This window comes from Hyaena hyaena, unplaced genomic scaffold, assembly GCF_003009895.1.
Source record: "Hyaena hyaena isolate Hyena2069 unplaced genomic scaffold, ASM300989v1 scaffold_646, whole genome shotgun sequence".
NCBI classification, from domain to species: domain Eukaryota; kingdom Metazoa; phylum Chordata; class Mammalia; order Carnivora; family Hyaenidae; genus Hyaena; species Hyaena hyaena.
The window spans coordinates 869,230-893,043 of NW_024081278.1; the positions used below are offsets into that span (position 1 = coordinate 869,230).

General features: G+C 35.2%; 1 protein-coding gene across 1 annotated transcript in view; it reads right to left on the minus strand.

Annotated features, from left to right (window-relative positions):
* Positions 1–619: 619 nt before the first annotated feature.
* PHF14 (PHD finger protein 14) overlaps positions 620–23,814 on the minus strand; it is a 92,476-nt gene continuing 69,281 nt past the window's right edge. The window contains exons 15-16 of the mRNA XM_039216622.1: positions 872–922; positions 620–745 (exon numbers count right to left, since the gene is read on the minus strand). Coding sequence (XP_039072553.1) covers positions 620–745; positions 872–922 — 177 coding nt within the window. The remainder of the gene's footprint in view (positions 746–871; positions 923–23,814) is intronic.

Consider the following 23,814-nt stretch of genomic DNA (forward strand, 5'->3'; position numbering starts at 1 on the left):
CTGTGCAACATCAGCTGAGATTCCTGATTAGCATTATGTCTGATTAGAAAAAAAAAGTACCAAAACGAAACAAAGAAACAAAGAAGAAAACAAAACAAAAAACAAAATCTACCTAGGCCATCTTTTCACTTTTCTTTATTTCATAAGAGAGAAGCATTTAACACATTCATTTTGATAAATGGTAAGGAAGTGCTAATGAAGCTCTTGTCAATAAACAAGTATCTGTCTTATCATTATTACTAATAAATTCAACTTTTATAATATGTAACAACTTAGTAATGTTGCTATTTTATGAGATAAAGTAAAGATCTCATCAGACTTTAAATCAAATTGTTTTTGTGGCCTCTATATACAGAGCATTGCCAAGTGCTGTTGTCAGGAGAAAATTGTTTCTTGTGTTCAAAATCCAGATTATCACTCTTAATTACATCTCAAGCCAGAAAATAACCATGTGTGGCAGGTTAATAAGTGGATGAAATCTGTTTCTGAACTACGGTTTCCACTAAATAAGATTTTAAGAAAGGTCCTATACTATGATTCTTTCCCCCATTATATTTGTGATGAGAAAATGAAGAAGATGGAACCTTAATGCCCTAAAGACAACGTCTCAACATCCCATTTACCTGACAAGATTTTCATTGTCTCCAGTTCCCTTGCAAGTTGCACATTCAGTTCGCAAATCTTCAGCCTTAGGCTTCTTTTGTAACACAGACTGCCTTTGCCTTCTCTCTCTAGGAATTCTTTCCTGTCATATACGGGAAAACAAAACAAAACATAAAACAAAATCTGGATATGAAGAAAACAGAAATAATTTAACCAAGAAAGTTTTTCAAAGTTTAGACTGTGTAAAAAATGCTTAACTTATTCCAACCTCATGTTTTTCTTCCTCAGGAATGAAGCTTCGCTTTCGTCCTCTGGTTCTCTAAGAAAAAAAAGATTCCACAAAAATATCTAATGTTTAATTAATAACAAACATAAATACTTTCTGTTAAATGTTACTGCTTAAGTTAAGGACTTGGAAAATCAGTATATCTAATTAATACTGTATTGCTCTAGCAATTTGTTAACAATTTATGTACAAGAGATAAAAACAAATTACATGTACTTTACAAGTGCTTTACTTTTAAATTAGTGCTTTATTTTTAAATTACGAGACTTTCTGATAGGAAAAGTAAGTTCTACAAAATCAGTTAGAATGATTTTTTTCCACACTCTATACATGCCACAAAATTATGATTTATCCAGAGCATTTAAATTTTTGTAACTTACAACATATGCTTCTACAGCTGAAATGCTACACCTGAACTCCTACTACTCCTAGTATTCCCATGCGTGTTCATACATGTTTGTATAATATAAAGAATCAATTTTATAAAATTATTTTTTAAATGTTTATTTATTTTTGAGAGAGAGAGAGAACAAGCAGGGGAGGGGCGGAGAAAGAGAGGGAGACACAGAATCGGAAGCAGCTCCAGGCTCTGAGCTGTTAGCACAGAGCCTGATGTGGGGCTCAAATTCACAAACCATGAGATTACGACCTAAGCAGAAGTCAGACGCTTAACTGACTGAGCTACTCAGGCGCCCCTTAAGAATTAATTTTTAACTGTCATTAAAAGTGGGAGTAAAAGATCTCAGAAGTCCCCAAATACTAGGTGAAATAAAACTAAATAAAACATGGTATAAATTACTTATTTTAAACTTATTTGGTTGAAATTTTACATCAATCGAGTCAAAACACATTCACTATTACAAAGATAGTGACCTCTACATGTTCAAAAGTAATATATGGGGCGCCTGGGTGGCTGAGTTGGTTAAGCATCTGACTTTGGCTCAGGTCGTGATCTCATGGGTCATGAGTTCAAGCCCAATATGGGGCTCTGTGCTGACAGCTCAGAGGCTGGAGCCTGCTTCCGACTCTGTATCTCTCTCTCTGCTCCTCCCTTACTCACACTCTGTCTCTCTTTCTCTCTCTCAAAAATAAACAAACTTTAAAAACTATTTTAATAAAAAAATAAAAGTAATATAAATACAATGGTATTTATAGCCAATATGTTAAAAATCTTTATCCACATAGCACAGCCTCCTGTAGATTTAATCCCCATGTGCAGACCATAGCTCTTTAGAGAGACTAAAAGAAAAACGAGGCACCATTCCCACAAATTATTTTGTCTGACTGTTGAGATCCAGGAATATTCCCAAATTAGAACAAGTACAAATCATTCTAAACAGAAATGATGTCCAGTATAAATACATTGATGTTTCCTAAATTACTGTCATTTCATTTCTCCATAATACTGAGTCCACTGTCATTTAATATCATGGCTAACTGCATACTGTTTAATCTGCCCCTAGATAACCAAGCATTGACTAAATCAGTCACTCAAAAGGGGTAAATTTATAAACTATGTATTTATTTGCATTTGTATTGCTAATCAGTATGTTCTAATTATGGAATAAGTTAGAAAAAGTATGACTACATCCAGGAAAAGGCTTTAAATGCAGCCCCTACATATCAAGGGCAGCACTTGCTGCGATGAGCACTTGGGTGTTATATGAACCACTATTTTCTATTCCTGAGACTATTATTACACTACATGTTAACCAACTTGGATTTAAATAAAATTTTTAAAAAAAGAAAAAGAAAAATACACACACACAAAAATAAAGATGTTTTCTCCACACACAAACACAAAAAGGAAAAACATCTTTGAAGTTAAAGACTGAATTTACTGCCAGAGTCAATGAATTATTCACCTTTGTAACTCAGGCACATAGCAAGCAAAGTGTCTGGTATTAAGCAAGCACTAAATAAACAGTGGCTGAATAATGCCTGAATAAAAAAAATTAAAGATAAAATAAATAAGAGTAGGCCCTACATATATCTCTTCTTACTTCGAAAACAGTACTGAGTCTTGCTCCTCAAAATGTCAATCATGGCTCATGAACACTGGCACACCCTGGGAGCTGCCAGAAATGTAGAAGCTCATGCTCATTTTGATATACTGAATTAGAGTCTGCCTTCTAACAAGATCCGCAAGCAAATTACACACACATTAAAGTTTGAGAACTTCAGTATGAAGAGTCTTTATACTGACACTTATCCAGGCTCTACCTATAACCTTGAAGCTAGCTTTTTAAATAATCATCTTTCCTTTCTGTGACATTTCTGTCCTTTATGCTTTAATTTCTGTCCTCTGGCACAATTCATCACAAAACTGGTAAAAGCCATGCTCTATTCATCTTTCTTGACCCAATTAAAAATAATACAATATGTATTACATTAAAGCTCAATAAATTTGTTTTAATAAGTGGGTAGATTGAAACTCATAATTATACTAAATAATACAAATGATAAAACTGACAAAAAGGATAAATTGTTGTTCCCTCTCTAGTCATCTGTTCTTTTACTTTGCATAATTTATGCAATAAGGTCATTTCAACAAGGTGATCCAAATAAACAATAACAAAGAGGAAATACTCAGGTTACTCATTTGAGTTTCATAAACATCTAAGAATTCTCAAAAGGCCTGTACACATTTCCATATTTCTCTTCATTCAACCCACCTTTAGGTAATGAAGCAGCAATTCATTTTGTTACTTTATCTAGCAGTAAACTGTTACTAGTAGTTAGGTTCTTTTCTGCAGAGAAGTCCACCACTACCAGATTTTTAAATTATCTAACCACTGATTAATTTTCGAAATATATATGTGGATGCCCTAAGTTCATGTTTACAATTCTTCTGAAGATATACAATAATGTACCATTTTTGATTAATACTTTAAATCCTTAAACCTCTCATGATTCCATCAACTGGAAGTTTTTCATACCCATATTGTAATTAGTATAAGGCGTGATGCTAATAAGTTATACCAACACACAATGGCAGTTATATTTCTCTATACATTTCTTATTTAATCATGTATATGTCTTATAAAAGTGCTTTTTTTTTAAGTTTAGTTATTTGTTTTGAGAGAGAGAGCAGCAGAGAAAAGGAGAGACAGAACCCCAAGTAGGCTCTGCGCTGCCAGCACACAGCCTGATGCAAAGCTTGATCCCACAAACCATAAGATCATGACCTGAGTGGAAATCAAGAGTCAGATGCTTAACCCACTGAGCCACCCAGGCAAGCCTAAAGTGCTATTTTTTAAAAATGTTTATTTATTTTTGAGACAGAGAGAGAGAGCAAGTGTGCATGTGTGCGTAAGTGGGGGAGGGGCATAGAGAGAGGAGACACAGTCTGAAGCAGGCTCCAGACTTGGAGCTGTAAAGCATGGAGCCAGATGACAGGCTCAAACTCAGGAATGGTGAGATCATGACCTGAGCTAAAGGCAGATGCTTAACCAATTGAGTCACCTAGGCACTGCAAAGTGCTATTTTTAAAATGAATATATTTATAATTATCTAAAAGAGTCATTTTAGGGGCACCTGGGTGGCTCCAGCTGGTTGGGCGGTCGACTCTGGCTCAGGTCATGATCTCACAGCTCATGAGTTCAAGCTCCATGTGGGGCTCTGTGCTGACAGCTCAGAGCCTGGAGCCTGCTTTGGATTCTGTGGCTCCCTGTCTCACTGCCCCTCCCCACTTCACATTCTGTCTCTCTCTGTCTCTCAAAAATAAATAAACATTAAAAAAAATAAATAAAAGAGCCATTTAAAATTAAGTATACTCATGACCAAGTGGTAATCACTGATGTATTCCTGTGGTAATTTTAAGTAATGAAACATAGGCAATATAGCAATTTCCAGCCAGAAAAAGAGGTGTTATAAACAATATGAAATTATAGCTTCTTAGAGCTCTGCAAAAGCAGTCCAAGGAAGTGACTTGATGATCACACAGTAACTGATAACTGACAGAGGTAAACTTCAAACTCAGGCCTCTCAACTCTTAATTTAGTGATTTTTCTTGCATGCCAATCCAAGGATAATAGTGTAATCCAAAGTAGAGATGAGTAAAATTATTAGAAAAAAGCAAATCTCTTATTTCCACTTGAATAAATATAAATAAATTATAACAGTGTGATCCCTAAAGGAGGAACTCTTATATTTTGAAACAAGTAGAAACTTCCTCCCAATGACGGGGAGATTTCAATACCTTAAAGTGATACTATATTCTACCCAACTTGGTACTCCATACCATACAATGACTAACAATTTACCAAAGTAAATTACAGTAGTCTTTTTTTGGCATTTATCACACCAGTATTATTTTTTAAAAAAATTAATCCACACACAAGTTTTCACAATACCAAGGCTCCAACCAGGGAAAAACTGAAAATTCTGTTTTCCACCCTAGTTTTTTTTTTTTTTAATATTTATTTATTTTGCGGGAGACAAGGAATGCATGCACATGTGGAATAGGAGCAGACAGAGAGGGAAAAAGTTTTCTTGTCCTGGTTTTGATGAAGTGGTAGCCACTGTAATTATGACAATTCATAACTGCCTACAATCACAGCAAACAAGGTTTATCTTTTTTTTAATTTTTTTAAATGTTTATCTATTTTTGTGAGAGAGAGATAGGCAGAGCATGAGTGGGGAAGAGGCAGAGAGAAAAGGAGACACAGAATCTGAAACAGGCTCTAGGCTCTGGGCTGGCAGCACAGAGCCTGACATGGGGCTTGAACCCATGAACTGTGAGATCATGATCTGAGCCAAAGTCAGAAGCTTAACCAACTGAGCCACCCAGGTGGCCCCAAACAAGGTATCTTAAACATGGTGTCCTTGAAAGAATCAGAAGAGTTAAAAAAGGAGAAACGATGCAAAACAGAGTAACAAAAACATGTCTGACTCATAAAACAAATGTCAATTATCCAAAAGCTTGCTCTAACTTAGATATAGAGAGGTATTCATAACTGGGTGGTTGTTTCATCATATACATTGAGGCTGATGTTATTACAGAAGCAAAATAATAATAATAATAATAATAATAATAAAGCAGGGTGAAAATAGCATGTAGAAAACAAAGAATTTTATTTAACAAGTATACGCTTTAGAACTTAACACAGTACATTATTGAGAATTCCAAATGATCTAGGGTTCAACTGCAAATTGTGCTTTCTTTTGCAATTATTAAACTATTAAAAGTTTGAACCTTGTGCCAAATCTTGACATATTTCTATTTTTTTCTGTGTTGTTACTCTATAAGAATTTTATTATTGCCTAGGGAACAATGACAATCTGACTTGCACAGATCACCTGGCTCTTTTCCTGCCTATGGTACATCTTGAAAACAGAAGGTGATAAAATACCCACAAAGAGAGTGTGGCATGGTATTACAGATGATGTATTTATGTTAAAAAGGAATACAGTATTTTTCACCCAGCAAGCATCATTGCAATAGTTTATTCATCTGAAACAAATAATTAAATGTTTCAATAATTTCACTCACATTTGGACTAGAAAACATGTAACAAATTTTAATTAATTCTATAGCACTGGGGTTATTTTAATTTACAGTGAAGCTAGATGCATGATGATTTTCCCAAAGTGAGAATGATTCATTTGACAAATGAACTAAATTTAAAACTAAAAGCCAGTGCTTCAACATTTTTGTATCACTAAGATGGGTTTCACATATTCATTTATGTACTGTTTTCTCTAAATTTAGTATGTCTCTTTTTATAACAATTAATAAATAAGCTATATGTGGTTAGAAGAAACATAAGGAATGCCTCCCTGTGTAATTTCTTCATAAAAGGAGAAAATGCTTATTCATGAACAAAATTCCAAATTCAATGTTAATTAGGACGATTAGGTTAAACCTTGAAAACCTGTATCAAGCTAAAATTCAGATTTATGCTGAGGAATAAATGCCAGCAACTGTGTGGCAGTTGTACAAAACCGTTCAATATAAATTTTTTTAAATTTTTCATAGTAAGTTTATATAATATAAAGTTTCTAAAAAATAAATGTTTTCCAATTAACGAACAATATATTGGAAACAATCATATGTTAAAATCCACATGATATTCAAAATAAAAATGTTATACAAATCAACAAGCACCATCATTTTCTATTCACTGCTGGCACATAACAGATGGAATGGTGATCGCCAAAAGTGAGTTTTTCCCCTTCTTATCAACTGACTGTGGAGATTATTTTTATCTAGTTTAATTTATATTAACAGGGTCAGGAAAGTATGTAGAATGAAATTATGACTGATTCTTCTTAGCACTATAAATTAAAATAACCACAAGCCTAAAAGTAGAAAACAAATTATACACTGTACAAATTAATAAAAAAGGATCTATAAAATCCTTACCATCAATAACATATATTCAAAATAAGTAAAATCTTGAAGCTCTGATTGTTCTTTGTTGTTATGCTACATTCCAGGAAGTAAATAAAAATTATAGATTTCCAAAAAGAATAAGCATAGCTGGAGTCTTTGGGCTTGGAACAGGATTGTTTGAGCTAAGGATACTCATAATAGATCCCTTCCACTTAAGCCAAAGGGATTTACATTCAGTCCGGTTCACCACAAAAATTCCTACCAGGGATTTTTCTAAGGATCTATAACAGAAACTATACAATCTGTTTAGTACTTCAGAGGCCACTTCAATAAGAGACTCAATATCTGATATCTAAAGCTTCAGTATATAACCCTATTTCCAGAACTGTGATAATTTAAAAAGTACAAAGATGACAAGTGAAGACAAAATGCATGGCAATCTTAGTCATTTCAATAGGTCTGAGTCCACGTTTCTGTTTCCACTTAAACTAGCATCAAGAATTATACACATACACACAGATATAAACACATTAAAAAAAAAAAACATATTCAGGTTTTTTAAATTCTTAGGACACAGGTTCTAACTTTGTTAAATAGACCACTATTCTGCATGTGTAAAATTAGTTTTAAAACAAATGTAATGAAAGAAAACTTTAGGATATTTGATTATCTCTCAAATGAAGAATATCACTTGAAAGAGGTTATTGACTTAATACTTTAAGTTAGGTGGAAAACAGTTTAACTAGGTGCTTAGGTTTTTTTTTAATAATGATCTTTAACAAAAGGTGCACCCTGAAAAACAATATGCTTTTAGTCAAAATTGCTAAAAAGTACTTGGACTTTTTAATCCATTTATTTTCCAAAAAAGGAGATTTATAAAACAAAATAAAATGTATGAGATAGGAAAAAAGATGAGACAACTTCAAAGAGAGTAGAAAATGATGCATGTGTGTAAAAGACTGAGAAGACAGGTCCCAATAAGTCCTTTGGCACTTGTATAAAAGATGAAAAGTCACTAGATAATATAAAGTGTAAAGAAAATGAAAAGAAAATCCGAACGCTTTCAAGTTACATTAAAGTTATTAGAAAATATGCCAAAAAGTACAAAACATCAATTTTAAACTAACTTCAAAAGGGACATAGGTAAGCTAATTTATATTTTCTTCAAAAGCAATTACCTTGCCTAAAAGCAAGTGAAAAGTTTCCACATAAAAAAATAATGCAGGAAAATGTCTAAATAACAAGGTACTTACACAAAAGTATCCCAGGCAGCCTTTGAGTAATTACATAGTTTCACCAATGAAATAGGATTAATATATAAGGAGAAAGGGACCAATTCCTTTCCTGACAATAAAGGGCTAGAAAAAAGACTCCTCCAAAGTATACTAGCTTCAGATGCATAGCTATTTTGAAAGATGGAAAGAACTTATTTGTGAAATACTTGCTAAGTACCAGGTGTGAACCAAACCCTGCAGAAGTAGGTAACAGACCTACAGCAGAACTACCAGAACGTCTCCTATCCACTTGGGAGTTCATGTCCATGAGTCTACAGATCTTGCTCAGATCTTTCAAAATCTCAACTACAGTCAAAATTGTTCCTAAATATACAGTTACATCATTTTTAATACGGTTAATGTGATAGAAAACTCTACACTCACCTTAAAGATAGGTATAGAAAAAAAAAGATGGGTATAGAAAAAAATGCCTAACAACAACAAAAAAATTCTCAAAAAAAAAAATGTAACTGGCAACTCTCAGGCAGAAATGGAAAAGGAAACAATCATTCAGACTGGCAAAAGGATGAAAAAAATCAAGGATGATAACAAAAGCATTACTAAAATGACTGAATATAGGTTCAAACTAAGATACTGGAATTTTAAATGAAGGCAAGAGGTATGTGGGTAACTAGGCTGCTGGATAATTGTGACAATAAAATGGCTATTGGACTAGAAAGTAAAGAAGGACCCATGAAATAGTGAGGTAAAAGGAATTAGGATTTAATCATGATTATTTCACACACATCTTAAAATTAATATCAAGTATTATTTCACATAATCCTTTTTCTCTACCCAACTTGGAAAACTTCATAAAATATCCCTGATAGTCATACAGCTTCAAATATTCCAAAGAACTAGTAAGCATGTTCATAGTAAGATAATTCTAATTGTTGTTGGTACCGGTTTCACTGTCTGAACTTATCCTAGCATTCAAGTAACAAAAGTTTAAAATTTAAAAATAAATTGCCAGATCTCTATGATGTAAAGGGTCTCTGTTCATTTATTAAATAACATAAAAAAAGTAATTACAACTTTGATAAGGACAGCAAAAGATAACAGTGCTGTGGAAATAGTTTTTCAATTATTCCTCAAAGTATCTTTCTGGAATTTCACTGTAGTATCACATTGCTTTTTGCTTTCTTAGCTCCTACGACCTAAAATTAGGGATGAGGGCAATAAGAGATTATTTAAGGCTTTACAACAGATGTGTAATCTCAGTCATTTCTCATTTGTTTAAGAGTCCAACTAGAAACATCATTTTAGCCCTGGTACATAGCACAGATAAAAGAGAGGGAAAAGGTGCTGCATCATTTTTTCTTTTTAAAATCTCATCAGTGTCATTAGCCAGCAAAGAATGCAAATGAAAACCATAATGATATACCACTTCATGCCCACTAGGATGACTATATTAAACATTGTTAAGTATGTTAAAAAACTAGGGTCCCTGGAGTGCCTGCGTGGCTAAGTCAGTTGAACATCCAACCTCAACTCAGGTTATGATCTTACGATTCGTGGGTTCAAACCCACGTCAAGTCTCTCCGCGTCCCAAAAATAAATAAAACATTAAAAAAAATTTTTTTTAAATAGGGTCCTCATACACTGCTGGTGACGATAGAAAACAGTATGGCCAGTTTTAAAGTCTGTCAGTTTCTCAAATGTTCAAATCAGTCATCCTATGACCTAGCAATTTCACTCCTAGCAACACAACTAAGCTAAGTAAAAATTCATGTTCACACCAAAGCCTATATGTGAATATTCATGGTAGTAAGATTTATAATAGCCAAAAAGTGAATAACAAAAACAAACCCACAAATGTCCATCAAGTGACAGATGAATGGATTAATTTAAAAACCTAGTATATCTATATAGTGGAATATTTTACAAAAATCAAAAGAAATGAAGTATCATACATACCATAACATGAATGAATCCTAAAATATTACACTAGGTGCAAAAAGTCCAGTCGTAAAACACCACATATTATTCCATTTATACAGAATGTCAAAAATAGGTAACTATGCAGTGACAGAAAGCAGATTAGGGTTGCCCAAGGTCTGTGGTTGGGAGATGGAGAACAGAGTCACTCGTAATGGGTATAAGAATTGTGGTGGGAATGGGGGTGGGCAGAGCAATAAAAACGTTCTAAAATTGATTCTGGTAATGGATGTACAACTCCATGAATTTACCAAAAACCACTAAATTATACAACATTAAATGAGTGAATTGTATGGTATATGAATTCTATCTCAATAAAGATGTTATAAAAAAATCATCAGCCATAAGTTGATCAATTTTAACTGTAGCAAACTTTAAAGGATAATGAAACAATTTTCCATTACTGCTTAAATGATGTTATATTTAATTTATATCTAAATAAAGGAAAAATGCCTTTCAAAATTATTTCAACATCCATCAATGTTGAAAAAACTAATAAGCACTACTGACTACTGACTCTACATCATTTAGTGATATAAAACATTTAAGTAACTATGAATAAACCGTACTACTGGAAATTTCACCAAAAGTATGAATGAATGTGTCCTTCATTTCCAACATGCATGGCTTCAAATAAAAAATATATAGTACTATAAATCATTTCTAATGTCAGCTTTAAATTCAAAAGAAATGTATAAGTTACTCTGTATTAGATTCTATGACTGCAGTAATAAATTATCATAAATTTAGTGTCTTAAAGCAACATGCAGAAGAATGAAACTAGATCATTTTCTCACACCATACACAAAAATAAACTCAAAATGGATAAAGGACCTGAACGTGAGACAGGAAATCATCAAAACCCTAAAGGAGAAAGCAGGAAACAACCTCCTTGACCTCAACCACAGCAATTTCTTACTTGACACATCCCCAAAGGCAAGGGAATCAAGAGCAAAAATGAACTATTGGGACCTCATCAAGATTAAAAGCTTCTGCACAGCAAAGGAAACAATCCGTAAAACTAATAGGCAACTGATGGAATGGGAAAAGATAGTTGCAAATGACATATCAGATAAAGAGCTAGGATCCAAAATCTATAAGGAACTCACCAAACTTCACACCTGAAAAACAAAAAATCCAGTGAAGAAATAGGCAGAAGATATGAACAGACACGTCTCCAAAGAGGACATCCAGATAGCCAATAGACACATGAAACAATGTGTAGCGTCCCTCCTCATCAGGGAAATACAAATCAAAACCACACTGAGGTACCACCTCACGCCGGTCAGAGTGGCTAAAATGAGCAAATCAGAGGACTCCAGATGCTGGCGAGGATGCGGAGACATGGGCATCCTCCTACACTGTTGGTGGGAATGTAAACTGGTGCAGCCCCTCTGGAAAACAATGTGGAGGTTCCTCAAAAAATGAACAATAGAACTCCCCTATGACCCAGCAATAGCACTGCTAGGAATTTACCAAAGGGATACAGGAGTGCCAATGCATAGGGGCACATGTACCCCAATGTTCATAGCAGCACCCTCAACAATAGCCAAAACATGGAAAGAGCCTAAGTGCCCATCAAGGGACGAATGGATCAAGAAGATGTGGTTTATCTATACAATGGAATACTACATGGCAATGAGAAAGAATGAAATCTGGCCATGTGTAGCAACATGGATGGAACTTGGGGGTGTTAAGCTGAGCAAAATAAGTCAGGCAGAGAAGGACAGCTACCATATGTTTGCACATATAGGAGGATTAGGAGGAACTTAATGAAGGACCATGGGGGAGAAGAAGGGGGGAAAACTAGTGGGGGAGAGGGAGGAAGGCAAACCACGAGAGACTCCTGAATGCTAGAACTGAGGACTGATGGAGATGGGGGGGAAGGGGTAGGGGGGTGATGGGCATGGAGGAGGGCACTTGTTGGGATGAGCACTGGGTGTTATATGGAAATCAACTTGACAATAAACCATGAAAAAAATAATAAATAAATAAATTTAGTGTCTTAAAACAAATGCACAATCTTACAGTTTTGACATGGGTGTCACTGTGTTGCATTTAAGGTGTTGGCAGGGCTTCATTAGCTTCTGGGGGCCCCAAAAGAAGAATCACTTTACTCTCCTCTTCCACCTCCTAGAGGCTGTACTCATGGTCCTCTTATTCCATCTTCCAAGGCAGCAATGCTATATCTTTCTGACCCACTGTCTGTAGCCACCTCTCCCTCTTACTTACAGCCAGGAAAGGTCCTCTCCTTTAAGTACGTATGTGATTAGACTGGAATCATATGGATAACTCTGGTTAATCTACCCATCTCAAGATCCATAACTTCAATCATACCTCCCTCTCTCACATTCTGTCTCTGTCTCTCAAAAATAAAAAATGTTAAAAAAAAATATTTTACAAAGAATTTAAAGATGCTAGTTGCTTTTAAGATTCAAAGAAACTAAATAAACTGAAAAACAATGGAAGACACAGGAATTTATTTTTAAAACTCTATTCATGCCTTCCTTTCAAAATAAATTGAATGAATGGAATCCTTAAAACTTAATTAATTAGTGGGATAATCAGTGTATTGTTTCCTTCAGTGCCTGCCTACTCAGCCTTATAACAGCAATAGGATTAAAAAGTACTCATAAAGTAAGAAAGCATGTTTCTATTATTGTTAAACAATATTTAATCTTTGGGATGTTACTATCATTAAAAAGTCAGTATGAAATTGGCTAAGTAAAACAATCAAATGTCACTTTGAAAATAGAGAAAAAGTTCAATTTCAAAAACATAAAATCTTGGAAGCAAGTCAACATGCACATTTGGTGGCCCATTTGTTGATAAGTGTCTCCTGGAAGCATTCATAAGGAAGAACAATAATTATAATAAAGGTAATTGCCAGAAAAGGAAAAAATAAAGATTAACAACAAATACGGTCTTTAAAAATAAAACCATTTTTGGGGCATCTGGATAGCTCAGTCAGTTAAACCTCTGACCTCGGCTCAGGTCATGATCTCACGGTTGGTGGGTTCGAGCCCTGCATTGGACCTTGTGCTGACACCTAGCTCAGAGCCTGGAGCCTGTTTCAGATTCGGTATCTTCCTCTCTCTCTGACCCTCCCCTGCTCATGGTGTCTCTCTCTCTCAGAAATAAATAAAACATTAAAAAATAAATTAAATAAAACAACTTTTGTTACATGTCATGAGGCCCTATTACAAAGTATTACCTTCCCTAGATTCTTAGAATATCAATGTACTTTAACTCTCTAATTGATTAAAGTGTTAAGGATAAAATAATAAATGCAAATGTGAATTTTAGTTGTAGAAAAGACTGTAAATTATTTAACATATTTTATCAATGTGGATACTGAATACAAACAAGGTAAATTAAACTACTTCTCCAAGGCCACACAAAGGGTTATTGGCAGAGTATGAACTACAACTCCGATCTACTACGTGCTAGTCCAGGTACTTTCCACCCCATACTATGCTATCTTACAGGTTTTGATGCTATCTAAAACACTCAAGAATTTGATTTTATACCATCCTCTACATTGTTTTTAATGTTTATTTATTTTTGAGAGACAGAAAGAGAGACAGACAAACAGAGGGAAGAGCAGAGAGAGAGAGGTTCACAGGATCTGAAGCTGACTCTGCGCTGAAAGCAGTGAGCCTGAAATGGGGCTTGAACTCATGAACCATGAGACCATGACCTGAGCTGAAGTCAGTCACTTAACAGACTCAGCCACCCGGCACCCCTACCATCTTCTACTTTTAAAAGGGGATGATGCTACAAAAAAAAAATGTCCTAGAGAGGAAAATACTGTTACATCTTAAATGGATAGTTACTTTCAAAAGCATAATTATAAATCATATCCATAATATTTCTAATTGAATAAATCAAAGTTCTTTAAGTTTTAAAAACTCTTACATCAATTAATAACAATGATCATCAGAACTTCCTTAGCAAAGAAATAATTTAAGAAGAAATGGCTTGTCCTTAAAAAAATATACCTGCATCTATGTATCTAAAAAAATCAAATAGTTGATATATTAGCCAACTGTTTTTGCTCAAAATGTGCTAACACTCATTAAGCATTAATAACCTTAAATTGACAAGTGATTCTGTATGAAAACTAAAATAAGATTTGATCCAACTAACTTCTCTAAAATTCTGTCCAGTTAATAATGCAAGAGGCTTTTGCTATCAAGATGGCTATTATAAAAACATGTTGTGGGGTGTCTGGGTGGCTCAGTCAGTTGACCGTTGAACTCTTGATTTCAGTTCAGGTCATGATCTCATATCACAGTTTGTAGAATCATGGCCTGTGTCAGCATGGAGCCTACTTGGGATTCTCTCTTTCCCTCCCTCCCTCTGCTATTTCCCTCCTCATAGACGTGTGTATGTGCTCTCTCTCGTTCTCTCTCTCTCACAATAAATAAACATTTAAAAATCAACAGCTCTAAGAAAGACAGCTATAGGTATAATGATACCTAAATTTTTACACTAAATTTTAGGCTAGAGGATCCAATGCTTTTCCAATTGTCTAGCTTGCTTGCTTTAAAATTTTCAACTCGTTAATACCAAGGCTTTGGGCACAGTAGTCTTTGTCACCTCAATCTTTTGTCTCTCCTCCTCCATTTCACAACAATCATGTTACCTGATAAAGCAATTTAATCACCTCTCGTATTTACACTGCATTCCCTGGTTAAATTACATGTATTTCCAGCCACCAGTACACCTCCTTGACAGAACAGACCATATGTTCATTTTGGTGTTCTATTCAAGATTTGTTGGCAAGTGCCTTATATTATTAGTTGCTCAGAGATACATGTTGAAAAAAATTAACCTGATCATTGTTCAATAGTAGGACTAGGGATGACCAGTAAAGACTAGAGAGTATGGAAAGACCTGGATTCCCACACAGCCAATTTTTATGGCTTAAAACAGATAACTATTCAACTCTGCCATAAAAATGACTAAAGCACTCAAAAAAAGAAAAATGCCTACAATTTTGATTACTGTAAAGAAAATACAACATAAATTTGTGTTCCTGTATGTTATAAACAAAAGTTTATCTTCAAATACTGTCTTCTCTTTACTGGACTCTGAAGATTTACCCAAGAGGACAACATAAGCTAAAGATCAAATAATTAACTGAGGTTAGGAATTGTGTTGCATGCATCAGAAGTTACAATCTACCCTCTAAGCAATGTGAGATAAAGATGAAAATGAACAAAATCTGAGTAGATGAAATAACTGCAGAATTACTGGGATCTCAAGGGTGTGAAAAACAAAACAACTAACTCTTAAAACTAGAACACTATAAAATCATAAAACATACTATGTGATACTAGATAGTGAATGCATCACAGATCAGTAAGACACTAACTACAAGGTCAACAGGATGACAAAGCTGTCTTGGCTCAATGACAAACAACCTCGAAAGGCAGAAAAAAGAAAATATTACCTGAAACTAGCGGAAAGGAAGTACTGTAATAAAAATTCATAGTTGAAAGATTAAAACCACATAACATTTAAGAAGTCGAAGAGAATTTTTTTTTTAGTGAATACAGGAATCAAAGAAAAACACTATATATGAAGTATCAGCATTTTACATTTAAAAGTGGGCTAGGTATATAAATTAATTCCTGTCCTATAAGAAGGTTTTTATGCAGGAGAAGAAAAGGATTCTCCCAGTACAAAAGAAGCTGAATTATATTACAAAATGAGATTCCAGTCCCAAAGACTAAATATTTTCATTCCTATAATAAATAAAAAATGCATTAAAAATATTCCCAATTATAATTACTGGCTATCATTGCAGCAGTGAAAACTACTAGTTTTCTCCAGACTGTATAATTAGACATGTCAAAGTTACTCTTTTATAAAGTAATTATTACCCTATATACTGAATGTATATATTGAAACCCCTAAAAAATTGTATGAAACAGACTTCTGAAATAGACATTGGCAATGGATGGTACAAAGTGTAGGATTTCTATAGAAAAGAATTGCTTAATATAATTTAAATAAAAGAAGCTCTCAGCTGAAATCTTTGAGAAAAGTCCTATATGCATCTGTGTAGCTTCTATTAGAGGAACAGAGGAGGAAACTCACTGGGTTAACAGAAGGTGACCTAACATCTATCGCAAGAAACTTTTTTTAAGATTCTTTACTTCATCTATCAACTAAAAAGAAAAAAAAAGAGGGAGAGAAGTAAAGAAAAAGAAAAAAAGGAAAGAAAAAACCTTGACTCACTCATAAATGAATGGCAAATATTGTGAGGGCTCAGCAGGACATTCAGCAAGTCAGGGAAGCAGTTAACCCTCTCCATTTTAAACACTGCTGAGTCTGTAAAAATTCCAGATTCAAATTCTTTGGCATACACTGAAGTTATCCTTTCAGTATTTACAATTCTTTAAGTCACTGTCTGCACTTATGCTGTTAGTGATAATTTTAATCACCCTATCAAGAACTTATTGCCTGCTCTGCACAATGCTGACAGCTGGAAGAAAATGGATGACATTGTATCGCAGTCATCAAAGAAGAAAGAAAGAGAGAAAAGGAATCTGAAATGTTACTTTTTAGGACACCTACCACTGCCAAGTACTACATTAGGCACTTTTTAAAACTGCAGTTTGTTAGCTTGCTAGATTGTCTGTGGTTAATCTGACACACACCTCCATCACCACCACCATCACCTTACTCTGTTTAAGGCTGGAAACCACATTTCCCATAATCCTCCCCTCCCCGTCTGCCTGTGGTTCTATGTTAGTGACCTCAGATTTGAAACATTTAAGTGAAGACCATTTTACTCAGGAGGTCATGGGACTCAAGTGCCTGGCTTTTTCACATGCTGCATAGCCTTACAGCCCTTTCCATTAGCTCCCACGTTATACTCCTGGCCGGCTTTGCAGACTTCCCCACAAATTCTCATTTTTCTACCTACTCAACAGTATTTTTAGGGCTGAGATCTTCACTGTCAAATTCTCCGACCTGGAGTCGGCTCCTACCACTTATTCACTGCTTCAGGATAAATATTTCATTGACAATTTCTCTGATGTTTGGCAGAACTCCTCTGACCAGAGGTGACCCATTTCTTGACATCCACAGCCCCAGCTATATCAACAGTGGTATAAGTCCCTAAATCCCCACAGAGTGAATTCCATTTTCCTGATCAAAGCCTTAGCCACTAAGCTGCTGAAATCACGAGAAGCCTGTGATTCTGGCCCAAGGAGAAGTGCCAGGAACAATCCCACCCAGAAAGGCAGCACAATAAAGTATGTAAAAGCATGGGCTCAGGAGCTATCTGATTCCTGGCTCTACCACTTAGAAGCTGTATGTCCTTCTGCACATTACTTAACATCTTTGCCTCAGTTTCTCAGTTGTAAAATGGCAATGACATGGTAACTACTTCATTAGTATAGTAATGAAAATTAATATAATATACAGGGCAAGTAACAAATAAAGGTAAATAAAAATATGCTTTTCAACCCTTTGTCTTCTTTAGACTCAGTCCTCCTATTTGTGCCCAGTAATAAAAAAGAGAATATAGTTAGTGAGACACTGAAATACTGAAGATGGGATATTTGTAAGCCAATCTAAGATGATGTTACAGTCATATCCCTGGAGCAGAAAACAACATGTGAAGGATTTTCTAAAACCAGATCATTCCTCTTTTCCTTATTAAAATTTTAATATTTCCATGTTATTTGAACTATGCCCATATTACTTTTCCATATGACTCATTAATCACTTTTCTTTTTTTATGAGAGATATACCAAAAGAAATGTCAGATGATCAAAGTTCAAAATATATACTTGTAGTAAAAGTAGATTCAAGGCATGTGACTTAGAGTAGGAAAGGGTAATGTTGGCAGCAAAATCAAAGGAGACTCTATAGTTTTGAATTTCTTTTAACAAAAAATATTCACGTATTACTTTCATAGCTAAAATTTAATTTAAAAATAATTCTAATATTCAGAAAAAAATTTTTAAAACTAATGGTACCCTAACAATGTAAGAATAACATGAAAATATCAATCAGAGAGAATCTCTGTTTGTATAAGTTTGTATAAGTACTTTCTGAAAATGCAGTATTTTCACTCTTACCCTTAATAATAGCACTTCTAACCCATTATTTTTCAAAACCAAATCTCTGGTGCTATCATTTTTTTCAAGTACCTTTTCTGGCCAATCTTTTAACATCTTTGGGTAGAAAAAATTAGGAAAAAAGCTGTAACACTGGGATACATACATCCATATCTTTTTTTAAAGTTTATTTATTTTGAGAGAGAGTGCAAGCAGGGGAGGGACAGAGAGAGAGAGAATCCCAAGCAGGCTCTGCACCAACGGCACAGAGTCCGATGCTTGGCTCAAACTCATGAACCATAAGATCATGACCTGAGCTGAAACCAAGAGGCAGAGGCTTAACCGAATGAGCCAAAAAGCATCTATATCTTATTGGATCTACTGTCTCAAAATATGCTGTATTTATTCAGATTTCTATAAATCCTTATTGAGAAAATCAGAGTAGAATAAAATGAAAAATGACTTTCCTGGCGATCTAAATAATAAAAATATAGTAAGGCTTGCCAAAGTGCTCTATTCCCCATTGCACTTTCTGGCTATGATAAATGGAAACTGCCTGTCAGCAGGAATGAGTGGATGCTATTCTAATAGCAGCCTGATTTGGCACAAAGCAGGCACTCAAGCAGAAAAATTGAGTCTATGGTCCCATCTCTCTTAACATCGATCAACCAAATTAACAACTCCAAAAGATATCTGTTGCTTAATCAAAAAAGATAAGATGCAATAAACCAAATGTTTTAGATTTGGAGTAACTACTTAGGAAACAAAACCATTGTGTACTTCTACATCTTCACTGCCAATAGCAAAGTATATACTTTTTTTCTACACCAAGTTTCACAGTATTTAGAATTTAGAGGGGGGAAAAGCAAACCAATAAAGAACAGCAAAATAAACATATACTGGCAACCAATATAAACACATGCTACCAGTGTACTTACAGATTTTCTGCTTCTAATTTTTTTCTTTAATATAAATTTCCTCAAGGTAGAATAAATAGCCTTCAAACATTTTATTAACTTCTTCTATACTACTGCACCGTAATTAAGCAAAGTGATGGCAATGCTCTTATTTAAGTTTGGGAGTGGTGGGGGGGAGGGAGTTCATACTCAGCTGAAAGTACAAAGAAAAGAACTGTTGAATCTCCTTTTTAATTAATTTATTGTTAAGAGACAGAGCATGTGTGCATGTGCACAAAAGCAGGGGAGGAGCAAAGGGAGAGAGAGAGAATCCTGCACTGATAGTGTAGAGCCTAACAGGGGCTCAAACTCATGAACAAAGAGATCATGACCTGAGACAAAATCAAGAGTTGGAGACTTTACAGACTGAGCCACCTAGACACCCCTGAATCTCATATTTAATGTGAATAAACCCAGGTATGCAAATTACTAATTGGATATGTGCCTGCCTTACCAGAGATTAACACTATGCTATTGAAAGACACATGAACATTCTGGCACCAGATTAGAGCACCATATTTCCAACTACACTAATCAAAAGCCAAATGTCTGACAACTTCATTTGTACCTCAACGAAATCTTTAATCTCTTCTACAGACCTTAAAAGAAGAAACACAGGTTCTTAATTCAGGCTGAGTTCAAGTCTTATCCTGTTACTGTCAATTAGATCACAGGGAGGTTACTCAAGCATTGTGTCTCAGTTTCATTTGGAGTAAAATAGGTGTAAGAATAGTCAAATACAAACTTAGTTTTTAAAAGAGTAGGCTGGAGGATTAGTACAATGTCTGGCATATGAGACGTCCTCAATAAATGTTAGGTATTAGCACTAATTAAACAATCTTAGATAAAGGTAAACTAATCCTTTATGTCCTCTTCTGACTTACTATCCTTTGAATTAAGTAATGAAGTAAAATATCCAAAGGTAAATAGGGGGAAGAAATACAAAATAATAAAATGGTTGGGTTTATTAGCACTATGGATAAACAGAAGTTGAATTAATAGTGGCAACATAGAAGGATTTGCTTAAATATCCCAACATGTTCCCTTCTTTCCTTCTTTTGCTCCTTTACTACCACAAGAATGTTACTTTTAAATGTAAAGATATAAAGTATACAAAGTAAGAAAGTAATAGCAGGGGGTAAGAAAAACTGTTGAACAAAAATGGAACTTCAATCTGTGGCAGCTATAATCATATATATATGTATACATACACACACACACACACACACACACACTTTTTTTTTAGATAGAGAGAGAGAGACCATGAGGAGAGAGAGAGGGACAGAGGGAGAGAGAAAACCAGGCAGGTTCCACACTCACTAAAGAGCCTGACATGGGGCTCAATCCCACAACCCTGCATTCATGACCTGAGCTGAAATCAAGAGTTGGACACTTAACCAAATAAGCCACCCAGGCACCCCTCATTTTATACTTTTGATGGTTTTTGGACAACTCTACAGAGACAGTCCTTCAAAAAAGGTAAAAAATTAAAGTGCTGTGTGCTTATAGTATAAAGTCTGAATTTATAAAAACAAAACTTTTCTAGCTGAGTTATTAATTCATATATCCCACAAAAAAGACTTTTGAAACATGAGAAAAATCATTTTTACTAGCATGAAATAATCCAAACTATTTTTCTAAAACCTATGCTAGCACTATAGCCCAATGGAACCTAGGCCTAACACAAATGGTAGAAAGTTGTAGAACAAATGATCATTTTAACAGTTTTATTAAGTGATATGTTGTTTTGAAATGAGAAATTAGGACATATGTCATGAATTCCCTCATGTCACAAAGGTAAATCTTCCTCAAAATTTTGATAAATAGGACTATTGTAAAATGAAGTACGCTCTGATCAATAAAGGCAGGAAAATTAAAACTAACAAAAGCAAGAAATATTTTTAAAAATTTTGTAATGTTTATTTATTTTTGGAGGGAGCACAAGCAAGGGAGGGTCAGAGAGAGAAGGATACACAGAATCCAAAGCAGGCTTCAGGCTTGCAGCTGTCAGCACAGAGCCCAACGCGGGGCTCAAATTCATGAACCACTAGGTCATGATATGAGCCGAAGTCGGATGCTTAACCTACTGAAAGCCACCTAGGCGCCCCTCAATACGTTTTGTTATTGATTATTTTATGTGTATTTTATCTAGTTTTACAGATGGGGCAGCAAAGGCCCAGGTGTCTTAACCAAAATCACACAATGTGAAGAATGAGGAGGCAGGAAGAAGAAAATGATGTTAATATGTGCCAGATATCATGATTGGTACTTTATGTATATCATCTATTTTTTTTAAAACAACTCTAATAGGCTGAATATTTGCACCCTGAATATCCATATCCTAATCCTCAGAACTTGTAAACGATACCTGATAACAAAAAGTGACTTTGCAGATACAAGTTAGCCAAGGATTCTGAGATGAATTCAAGTGGGCCTGTGTAATCACAGGAGTTCTTAAAAGAGAAATAGGAGATCAGAGAGGAGGCAGATGTGAGTTTGGAAACTAGAGGTGAAAGTGTTGTGAAGAAGAGGCATGAGCCAATGGAATGTAGGTGTCTTCGAGAAGCTAGAAAAGTTAAGGAAATGGATAATCCCAACAACCTCTAGAAGAAACCAGTCTGGTCAACACCTTGACTTTAGCCCAGTAAAACTGATTTGAGACTTCTGCCTCTAGAACTGTAAGATAATAAATCTGTGTTGTTTTCAGTCACCAAAATCATGGTAATTTGTTATAGCACCTATAGGAAGTTCATAAATCAGCTCAGCTGGGGAACTCAGGTAAGGGTTAGGTAACTTGTTCAATATCACAATACCTCTGTAATAGGAAGTTCAATGTGGGGCACCTGGGTGGCTAATAAGTGTGGGGAATAAACTTAGGAATTCCCTGAGCCTGTACTGATGAGTTAGCAAGGCAAAAAGAATTACTAAGCCATAGGATGCTCACATCCAAGTGTGGGTAAACAAGATTAGGTAAATAGGTATGGGGGGGGGGGCGGCAAAGGCCCCAATATAGAACAAAGGTATATGAAATAAACAAGATTAGGTACTCAAGGTGAAAGCGCCCCCCACCCCCACTTAGTACTATAGCAGAAAGCTGCTTTCACAGGAAGAAAGGACCAAATTAGGTAAACAGAGCTATAGACCAGGCAGGGCAAAGTTGCCCAGAGATAATTAACAAAAGAAAGGTGCCTCACTGACCCTGAGGTAGCTTGCTCTGTCTTAATTGTCCCCTAAACCAGTTTAGGTAAACAGAGGTGGTGCCTCAAGTCTGCTGTAAACAACCTCCAGCCCAGCCGCCAGGCACCAGGATTTTATTTTGTATTAACCAAACCCCTAAACCCACATATCTTCAAGACTCTCTTTCCCTCACCTCCATTAGTTAATGTTCACAGTTTCTTTTTTTTTATTGTTTTTAATGTTTATTTATTTTTGAAAGAGAGACAGAGAGCAAGTGGGGTAGAGGCAGAGAGAGAGGGAAACACAGAAACCAAAACAGGCTCCAGGCTCCGAGTTTTCAGCACAGAGCCCAGCATGGGGCCCAAACCCACAAACCATGAGATCATGACCTGAGCAGAAGTCAGACGCTTAACCAACTGAGCCACCCAGGCACCCCAATGTTCAGAGTTTCATTGTCTGTTAGTGCACATCCATCACCCTGTTTGTAAATCTTCTGATCCTAATAAAAATGGAGCAAGAACCCTTAATCGGGGCTCTTGTATTTTCCTGATCATAAGCCATCTCTAGCATTTTAATCCTGCATCTCCTTTCTTGCTGGACAAGAAGAACTTTAAACCCAGAGTCTACAACAAATAAGTGTAGTAATACATGTACCAAAATGAAAAGTATAAGTAGGAATATACTAGGAACAAGAATGCAAAAATTAAACTTAAGGGAGAGATAAATCAATTATTTACTGTGAGACACATTTGGTTATACAAAGCAGTTAAATACCTGGATTCCCATAATTAACAAGTAGGCTGCCTCATTTTTAACCATACCATTTAATAATTTAAAATGTTAATATATCTCTGAAACAGAACTGATAAGATAAAAAGTTAAGGTAACCATAGGAACTCAACCTAAATGGTAAGATCAAGACCAAGATGATTGTATTCTCCTCTGCATCTCTCATTCTTTTATTTTTTAAATTTTATTTATCTATCTCATTTATTTCTGCGAAAGAGACAGCTTGAGCAGGGGAGGGTCAGAGAGACAGGGACACACAGAATCTGAAACAGGCTCCTGGCTCTGAGCTAGCTGTCAGCACAGAGGCTTACGCGGGGCTCGAAACCAGGAACCGTGAGACCATGACCTGAGCCAAAGTGGGATGATCAACCGA